Source organism: Pipistrellus hanaki (assembly GCF_964339955.1).
Source record: "Pipistrellus hanaki genome assembly, chromosome: 2".
Taxonomy (NCBI): domain Eukaryota; kingdom Metazoa; phylum Chordata; class Mammalia; order Chiroptera; family Vespertilionidae; genus Pipistrellus; species Pipistrellus hanaki.
In genome coordinates, this window is record NC_140504.1 from 181,201,925 (window position 1) to 181,210,530 (window position 8,606).

Consider the following 8,606-nt stretch of genomic DNA (forward strand, 5'->3'; position numbering starts at 1 on the left):
TGGGCCCAAAGGAGGATCAGCTGTGGGGATTATTTCCCAAGGATGGCGAGTGTGCTTCCAGCCAGTTCTGGCAGGAAGGCCCAGTGAATGCAATGAGGCTCAGAATCCAAGGAAAAGCTTTATTTTCCATCAGATCTCCCCATGTACTTACCTAGGTAACTCCCTGTTCCTGAAATTTGGATTGCGCCCAGGCCAAGGATGAAAGTGTCCTTCTCTCTCTTCTCCCTGTACTGGTGCCAACTCTTTGCTCCAGCTTCTCTTAGCCCCACTGGCCACCAGCAGCCAGGGGCAGGAGGTAGAACTGGTACCGGGACCTGACTCCTGGCCCTTTCCTATCAGCTCTGGCTCCCCCGGGTCTAGCCTGCTGTCCTGTCTCCCACAGCCTGTGCCTCCAGTGCTTCTCTCCCATGCTATCTGCCCTGCAGAAGACAGCTTCTCAAGTGGCCTTGATCTCTAAGGTGCAGTCCTCTGGCTTTTCCATCCTTCAGAGCTAGGCTCATTGGAATCTCTTCCTCTGGAGCTTTTATTCCTGGGGGTCTGGCCCTGGGTGGTTTAGTCCTCCAGAGATCCAGGCTACCACGTTCTGCCGAAGTCCCACCCCAGGTGACACGGTCCTCTGAGAGGCCCAACTCTCGTGGCCTAGCTCTTTGGCAGTTAGGCTCTTTGTGGTCCGACCTTCTGGGAGACTTATCTTCAATATTTGGGTCCACACGGTGTGTGGACAGCTGTGTTCTGGCCTTTCCAGAAGTGTGACCCTTAGACTTGAGGCCTTTGGGAGTCTGGTCCTCTAGTTTCGTCAGCTGTAGGCAGGTCCCCCCAAAGGTCTGTTCCCCAGGATGTGGCTCCTTGGTGAGCCAGTTCTCTATGGCTTGCTTATCTGATGGTGTGGGAGGCTGTGGTCCAGCCCTCCTGCTGTTTGGGTCCCTGTACTTGGCCCCAGCAGTGGTTTCATGTGTAGTGGCCAGTCTTTCTGGGGATTTGTGAGGTTGTGGTCTGAGCCTCCAGCAAGAGTCGTCTGCATGGTCTTGCTTTCCAGGCGTCCTGTCTCTGCAGTCCTGGTCTTCCAGAGGGGGGCCTGGCTGTGACCCAGCTTTCTCACAGCTCTGTCTTCTGTGGTCTAACCTTGCCTCCGGGGATCCCAGTGTTTGTTTGAGAACTAGGTACTGTTGGGAAGAGAACAAACACTGTACCAGGCAGGCCTGATGGGCATGGCAGGAGGCTTGTCCCTCACCGCCACCCTTGGCTCTAAATGTGCACCAAGGGCTCCAAGTTAGTGCCTACCTCCTTTCGGCTATTGATGGCCTGCTGTATCCACAGCAGCTCCATGGCCAAGTGGCTGCGAAGGTACTGGAGCTCCTGGAGGTCTGTTGGACTGTGGGGCAGTCCTGGACCTGTAGCTTCTGTGAAGGAGGGAGGAATGGGAGAAAGCCTTGAGGGGTAAATACTGGGCAATGACTTAGCATTAGACCCTAGCACCCTCCTCCTGCCCACCCACAGTTGCCCTCAACTAGGCAGAAGGAAGGAGGATGGGGTGCAACTTATCTAAAAAAAAAACTTTCAGCCAAAACCGGTTTGGCTCAGTGGTAGAGCGTCAGTCTAAGGACTGAAAGGTCCCGGGTTCGATTCCGGTCAAGGGCATGTGCCTTGGTTGCAGGCACATTCCCGGTGGGGGGTGTGCAGGAGGCAGCTGGTCGACGTTTCTAGCTCTCTATCTCTCTCCCTTCCTCTCTGTAGAATATCAATAAAATATATATTAAAAAAAATAAAAAATAAAAAAATAAAACTTTCACTTTGCCGTGTCCGGTTTGGCTCAGTGGATAGAGCATCGGCCTGCGGACTGAAGGGTCCCGGGTTTGATCCCAGTCAAGGACACATGCCCAGGTTGTGGGCTCAGTCCCCAGTGAGGGGCATGCAGGAGGCAGCTGATCAATGATTCTCTTTCATCATTGATGTTTCTCCCTCTCTCTCTCTCCCCCCTCTCCCTTCCTCTCTGAAATCAACAAAAAAATAGATTTTTTTTAAAAGCCTTTCACTTTTTAGATGGGAAAGTCGGCGCCCAGAGAGGGTGATGGACTTGCTCTGATCTAGGCAGAGAGGTACCTGGGTTCCCCATCCTTGGTATAGCTTTGGTCTCCTCTTGGCCGGGTTTCCTGGTTTTCCTGCTTTGCTGATCCTGAAGCCAGGAGCTGTCATCTCTGCAGTGAAGACTTTCTGAGTTTGCTGAGCTCTCTCCTGACTTCTTCAGCATCATCTCCTCTCTCTCAGGCTCCTTACATGGGAAGGAACTCCACAGTTCCTGCTCTGACTTTGGTACCCTCTGTCCAACTTTCCAGTTCCGATGGGGTTTTGCCTTCTGAGAAATCAGAGAGAGATGAGTGCCCCATGGGCTAAACCTCTAAGTATCTGGGTGCCATTATGCTTACAAGTTGGGGGGAGATTCAGGATTGGGGTGTGAGGAAGTAATTGAGAAAAGCTTGTCAGCAGGAAGGGTGGAGTCTACCATTCCTTTGGATCCCCTACCCCGGCCCCTTCTCCTTCTGGGTGTGTACTACCTGTGGGAGAAACTGGGGCCTGGGAATCCAGCCTTCAGTCCACTGCAGGGTGCCCAGGTCACCCTCGATCTCATGCACAACAGCCTCATACTCTGCTCGCAGACTCTGGAACCGGCGTCGGACCAGGAAACCCCGGACGCAGGCCTGGTGGGGAAAGAAAACCTAATAAAAAGTGGAGGCACCTTTTGGGATTCTCCTGGGGAGGTCATCCCGTGGCCACGGGGAAAGGAGAGGTGACGCTGTGCGCTGGGGCTCCGGGCTGGACCCCTCTCTTCCATGTAAGTCCTTCCCAGCGTTTCCATGATCCTCAAAGTGTGCGGTGGGAGCGCGCGGGGGGCCCAGCCTTCCCCAGGGCGGTGGGTGGGTCGGAACCTCTGAGTTCCCACGGGGGTATCATGTGCACCCCGACCGCCGGTACCTGCAGCAGCACCACCTTCCGAACCAACCGCTCCCGCTCCGGCTCCGGCTCCGGCTCCATCTCCATGTCAACCGCCCCGCGCGGCGGCCGGCGCTGCGTAGTGCGTCACTAGTCCGCGCCGAGAGCCGGCGGCGCTGGCCCCGCCCCCGTCTCCATGGCAACCTTCCCTCCGCCCGGGATGGACAGGTCGAGCCTCCGCCCCCTCCCGAGCCGCACCTCCCGAACCAAAGTGTGCTGCGTGGGGGGAGGTGGGGGGAGGTGGGGGGGGTGGGGTCTGCCCTGCAGAGAAAGACGCGGTGCGGAGGGAGGACACGGAGCCGCTTGCTTTCATTCCGTTTAATTCCGTGGATGCCCCCCTCCCCGTAGCACCTGGGGGGCCACAGAATTCGCAGTGGAGTCAGTAAAAAGTCACAGTTTGAAGGGAAGGCGGTCTGGGCGTAGGTCCGACACCTACACAGCCGCCTGCTCCTCAGGCTCCGCGTTCTCGGCCAGGTGCAGCTTCTGTCTGTGCCCGTCAAGGATCGGACACTGCGGACCCAGGCTTCCCAGCCCTGTCTCCCCCGCACAGCTGCCTCTCCACCTGCGAGAAGGGCTGTGCAAGCGACTCTGCGGTGGTTGCGGTCTGGGCTTGCAGTCTCCATCGGCCCTTCTTGCCAGGTGGCCTAGCCCATTCTCTTTTGATCTAGTAGATCCTGCAGGTGCCTGCAACCTTACTGTTTCTGACCAGGACTAAATAGGGAGATCAACTAAATCACTGCAAATAAATGAGTGCTGAAAGGTTAGGAAGACATTCGACAAGCTTTGCCACGGGTTGGTGTCAGCTTAAGTGCTTGCAAAGATTTTGGATAAGTAAGTAAAACATACTCCCTGCAACCACCTTTCCCCTAATATTTGGGAAATTCTCCCTGCACTCCTTTTCCTGGGTGGGGCAGTCTGTGGCTAATTCTGACTTAGTAGGACATGGGAGTGTGGGGATGATGGTTACAGGTAAACACTCCTGGAGGGTGGTAGGGAAGAGGAAATCGGTATAATCTCTGGAGGCCCATACACTCATACACAGGTCCCGGAAAGGATACATGGAATTACTGAGATCTTCCAGCTGTGGAGAGAAAGAGACATGCCTGTCAGAAGAGGCACCAGGCCAACCCAGATGTTCTGAGTGCCGTTTTCTGTGGGCTTGAGAGACCAGAGCTCTCAGCCTCATGCACCCCAGCTGTTCACCCAGGGGTCAGTAACTTCCCCCTCCCCTGGGCCCCAGGCAGCAGAGCACCCAGCCCTGACCCACATTGCTAAGCAGCTGGTCCAGGTTGCGGTCAGCCGTGGTCTTCTTCTGCTCTTCGGGCAGCCCCTCAGTGACCCCGTCCTCTTCTTCCTCCTCTTCCTCCTCCTCCCCACACACGTCCAGGCTGAAGTGCAGCCGGGCCAGCTTCTCCTGCATCTCCCGCACGTGCTCCAACTGCTCGAAGGAGCATTCCTTCCCTGGACGGCACCTGTCTGAGCCCTGGGAGCAACTGGGGACCGAGCCCCAGCCACTCCCCAGAGACCAGGCCTCTAGCCGCGCCCCCCACCCTTCACACACACACACACACACACACACTCCAAACCCAGCTCCCGGGGCTCACCGAAGGCCTGGAGCCGGCCTGAGTGGAAGTCATTGAGCAGGTTCAGCAGTCCTCCCTCCATCTCATAAACATCGGTCACCTCGGTCAGGAACGAGTGCTGCAGGGGGGTGCCTGCAGAGCCACCCCCGCCTCCGGCCAGCACCGGGCGGCATTTCTCCTTGCCTGCCCTGGTGGAATGGACACGACCAAAGTCACAGGGCACCCCCAGGTCTTTTGTGCCGTCTGTCTGTACACTAATTCATCGTCCTATCCACTCACCCACATAAACGGATGTGTGTTCTGGCCTGCGCTGGGCACCAGGCCTGATAAAGGGAAGGGAGGGTGAGGAGGGGTGAGGGTAAGAGGTCAAAAAGAGTTGTTTTTTTTTTCTGCCAATGACAAAGTCAGAGCCATGCCTGGAAGGAGGCTCCTGGGTTCCTTGTCCTCACTGTTCCTCAGTGAATTTGGGGACAGAGAGCTCTTACCTCTCCCCATGATATCTTTCTGACCCTCTTCTATTTAAAAACTTAAAAATTTTTTTATTTATTGATTGATTTTGAGAGAGAAAGAAAGAGAGAGAAAACACATTGATTTTGTTGTTCTACTTATGTATGCAATCATTGGTTGATTCTTTTTTTCTTTTTTTTAATATATTTTATTGATTTTGTACAGAGCGGAAGTGAGAGAGATAGTTAGAAACATCGATGAGAGAGTCATCGATCAACTGCCTCTTGCACACCCCCTACTGGGGATATGCCTGCAACCAAGGTACATGCCCTTGACCGGAATCGAACCTGGGTCCCTTCAGTCCCCAAGCCGACGCTCTATCCATTGAGCCAAACCGGTCTCGGCCATTGGTTAATTCTTATATGTCCCCTGCCTGGGGTCGAACTGCAACTTTGGCGAATCAGGAAGATGCTCTAAACCAACTGAGCTACCCGGCCAGGGCCTTTAAAAACTGTTTTGAATTTTCCATTGCCCTTAGAACGACACCTAATGACCTTCCCCGCCTGGCCCCAATCTGCAATCCCATTCTCCAACTGCGTTTCTTCTCATTCCTGACCGGTCCCGAGCTTCAGCTGTACCCACTGTGGCTGTTCCTAAACATGCCCCTAAGGCAGGGGATGTCAAAGCCACAGGGAAACAGAGCAGTTGGAGAAAGAACACATAGGGACACAGTATAGGGTAGGGTGCAGATTCCCAAACATTAAAAAAAAAAAGCCATGGATGGACCTTGAGAATGTTATGCTTTGTGAAATAAGTCAGTCAGAAAAAGCTAAGAACCATATGATTTCACTTGTATGTAGGATATAAAACTGAAACAGACACAGACAACAGTGTGGTGGTTACAGAGGGAAGGGTGGGTGAGCAAAGGGGAAAGGGGCAAATATATGGTGTCAGAAGATGCCACCCCAATACATTTAATTTAAAAACTAGGCAAATAGCCGGGACCGGTTTGGCTCAGTGGATAGAGCGTCGGCCTGCGGACTGAAGGGTCCCAGGTTCGATTCCGATCAAGGGCATGTACCGTGGTTGCGGGCACATCCCCAGTAGGGGGTGTGCAGGAGGCAGCTGATTGATGACTCTCTCTCATCGATGTTTCTAGCTCTCTATCCCTCTCTCTAACTCTCTGTGAAAAATCAATAAAAATATATTTAAAAAAATAAAATAAAAACTAGGCAAATAAGTCTAATTGTATACCCGAGTAGCTTTTCCTACTTAGGACACTCCAGAGCCACCAACCCACCCACTGTGGTTCCTGGAACTTTCCAGGCAGTGTTCTTCTTCTTTCTTATGCTAAGCAAGATCCTTAGAACATTCTCCCTGCCCAGTGTACCACCAGCCTTTGTCTCTCACTTCCTGGCAGGCAGTGCTGCTCACTCCCTGCTCTGAGGTGGTTCAGTCATCTCACTGTGTGGCCCGCCCACCCGTTTCCCCACACCCTTTAGGATAGAGCATTTGTGTTCTCAGGGGCATCCTCCGGGAAAAGCATCAGTTACTGTTCAGGATCTAGAGGCTAAGGGCCCTTTACAGGGCTCAGCTTAGAGTTAGGGTCCCCCCCTTCTTTCCCTTTCCCTCTGTACCCACCTCTTGAACTTGGCCCTCTGTTTGGGGGACGGCAGGTGAGGGAGGCCCAGGGCCAAGGAGCCACTGTGGCTGGTGGGCACAGGGACCCTGCGGAGCGTTCCTGGGGCTGCCGCCGGCTGGGTCAGGCAGGGCTTGGGACTCCTTTTCTTCTTCTTGTCCTCCATTGGTACTGGCCGGGCCGCAGGCCTGGGTGGGAGGCAGCCCCACTGAGATCTGAGAAGCAAAATCACCCCTTCACCTGCCAAGCCCTGAGAGCTGCAAAGGAAGGCCCTGGACTTTCCCGCTGTCCCTTCACATCTGCCAGGGCCTCTGTCCCCTCATCTGTCCAGCACGGGCAGGGCCCGTTGCCAGCGCCTACTGCTGGGTCATGGATCTGCACCTGAAGGACCTTTTGAGCCCACACAGGTCCGCACCTGTCCTCCGGCCCCGCCTGAAGGGCTGGGCCGGTAGGATTCTCCAGAGGCTGCCGGCTTCCCTGCCCTGGAGCCCAGGGGGCGGAGCTGGCGGAGGAAATGTGGACAGAGAGGCGGGGAGGCGGGCTGGCAGGAGCGCCAGAGGATTAGGGGTGTCTTAGCCAGGCCACGCTCTATACATCACCTGCTGAGGCAGAAGCTGGGAGCATCTGCTTGGGAGGTGACCAAGGTGTGGGTGTCCACACACTAACCACCGGAGGGTGGATGACAGCGGGAGAAGCGGTGGCATGCAGGGCGGGCTCAGTGTGGGGTTTTCCCCCCACCCTCTCTTCCGTCCCCGCCCCAAACTCAAACACCAGGCAGCTCTCCTAAGTTCCCCGGGACAGGCTTCCAGCTGCTTCACCCTCCCCACTCACAGAGTCCCTGCTTGGCTTCAGCTGGGGTGGGTGGTGGGCAGCAGCCGGCTGCCTTGGCCCCAACAATGGCTGGGCCTCCAGGCCAGCTCCGCCCGCAGGCCCAGGTCTGTTAGGTCCTCCCCGGGGAGGTGAGCGGCCCTCTCCGGGGTTTCCCAGCTGCTCCTTCCAGGATGCTACCCCCACGCCTGAGTCTGCACTCCGGGATGGTGCTGGTGCCGGGGCATTTAAACTGGCACGGGGCTGGTTGGCAGTCAGGGGGTGTGGCAGAGGGGAGACCGGCGGGAGCGTGACCCAGTTACGGTCTGGATAGAAGAATTGGAGTGGGAGCTTCTGCTCCCCAGGAACCGCTGGGGACGGGCTCACCCCCCAAACCGTGTGCCAAGTGGATCGCTCAGCTCAGGAGCCAGGATCTCCAGGGGAGTGTGATGCTGCCCCACCGCACGCCCAGGGGCAACAGACCTGGAGCTCGGGGTCTGGACTGAAGCTTCCGTGAGTGTTCCTCCGCCCTCAGCACTCTCCGGCCGGGAACGAACAGGAGGGAGGGGTAGAAGCAGAGCTGGCAGGAGGCAATTTGCATTTAAAGAGAAAGTGACCTTTATCGCTGGTGGTGGCATAAGGCGGGAGAGCATCTCCACATTTATTATGCTGTTCCCCTCGAGACTTTACCTCCGCACCCGAACAAGGTGTCTGCGATGTTGTGTGATGGCAATCCAAAAACCCTTTCACTTTCCCATCTGCTTTGGAGAAACTATAGTCTCACAAAATGGAGGTGGCTTTGCCAGAAGAGGGAAAAGAGAGGGAAGATGAGCGGACATATACAAAAGCATGTAAGAAGCACCAGAGCAGCAGCAACAGGAAGACAATGATCTATCAGTGAGTCCAGGACCTCTTTAAGCATTTTATGGTCATTTAATCCTCATAACAACCTGACAGCCTCCTTTTCCTGACAGCCAACAATGGTCTTTTGAGGGCAGTAGCACTCCTCCCACAGCACCCAGGCTGCGCTCAGTCACTGATGAAGTGACAGGACAAGTATCTACCACCACCACCACCACCACCACCACCACCACCACCCCCCGCATTCCCCCCCCCCCCCCCCCCCCCCCGCAGGCCCAGGA

The 8,606-nt window shown here is 55.6% G+C and overlaps 2 protein-coding genes across 9 annotated transcripts; both read right to left on the minus strand.

Annotated features, from left to right (window-relative positions):
- Window positions 1–105: 105 nt before the first annotated feature.
- On the minus strand, window positions 106–3,154 carry IQCC (IQ motif containing C). The gene is given in 6 exon segments (XM_084873105.1): window positions 106–545; window positions 548–1,163; window positions 1,282–1,400; window positions 2,101–2,353; window positions 2,553–2,696; window positions 2,971–3,154. Coding segments are annotated over 6 exon segments (1,290 nt in total). The 5' UTR covers window positions 3,037–3,154; the 3' UTR covers window positions 106–453.
- Window positions 3,155–3,291: 137 nt separating this feature from the next.
- Window positions 3,292–8,040, minus strand: CCDC28B (coiled-coil domain containing 28B). 8 transcript variants are annotated; one of them, XM_084872633.1, is made up of 6 exons: window positions 7,948–8,040; window positions 6,660–6,845; window positions 4,593–4,759; window positions 4,256–4,449; window positions 4,047–4,069; window positions 3,292–3,475 (listed from the first exon to the last, which is right to left on the minus strand). In XM_084872633.1, exons 2-6 carry the CDS (start codon window positions 6,821–6,823, stop codon window positions 3,421–3,423), a joined length of 603 nt encoding a protein of 200 aa, XP_084728759.1. In that variant the 5' UTR covers window positions 6,824–6,845; window positions 7,948–8,040; the 3' UTR covers window positions 3,292–3,420. The 8 variants fall into 8 exon arrangements, with proteins under 8 accessions (XP_084728759.1, XP_084728760.1, XP_084728763.1 ...); XM_084872634.1 differs by having other exon boundaries at window positions 6,660–6,872; window positions 7,948–8,034; XM_084872637.1 differs by having other exon boundaries at window positions 7,073–8,002.
- Between the last annotated feature and the right edge of the window lie 566 nt (window positions 8,041–8,606).

Bases quoted from the DNA above. Each gene is read 5' to 3' on its own strand.
- CCDC28B (XM_084872633.1), bottom strand. From the start codon at position 6,823: ATGGAGGACAAGAAGAAGAAAAGGAGTCCCAAGCCCTGCCTGACCCAG. The intron at 4,450-4,592 runs GTGAGCCCCGGG...GGTGCCGTCCAG, and splicing joins AGGCCGGCTCCAGGCCTTCG to GGAAGGAATGCTCCTTCGAG. The intron at 4,070-4,255 runs GTGGGTCAGGGC...TTCTCTCCACAG, and splicing joins TGGACCAGCTGCTTAGCAAT to CTGGAAGATCTCAGTAATTC.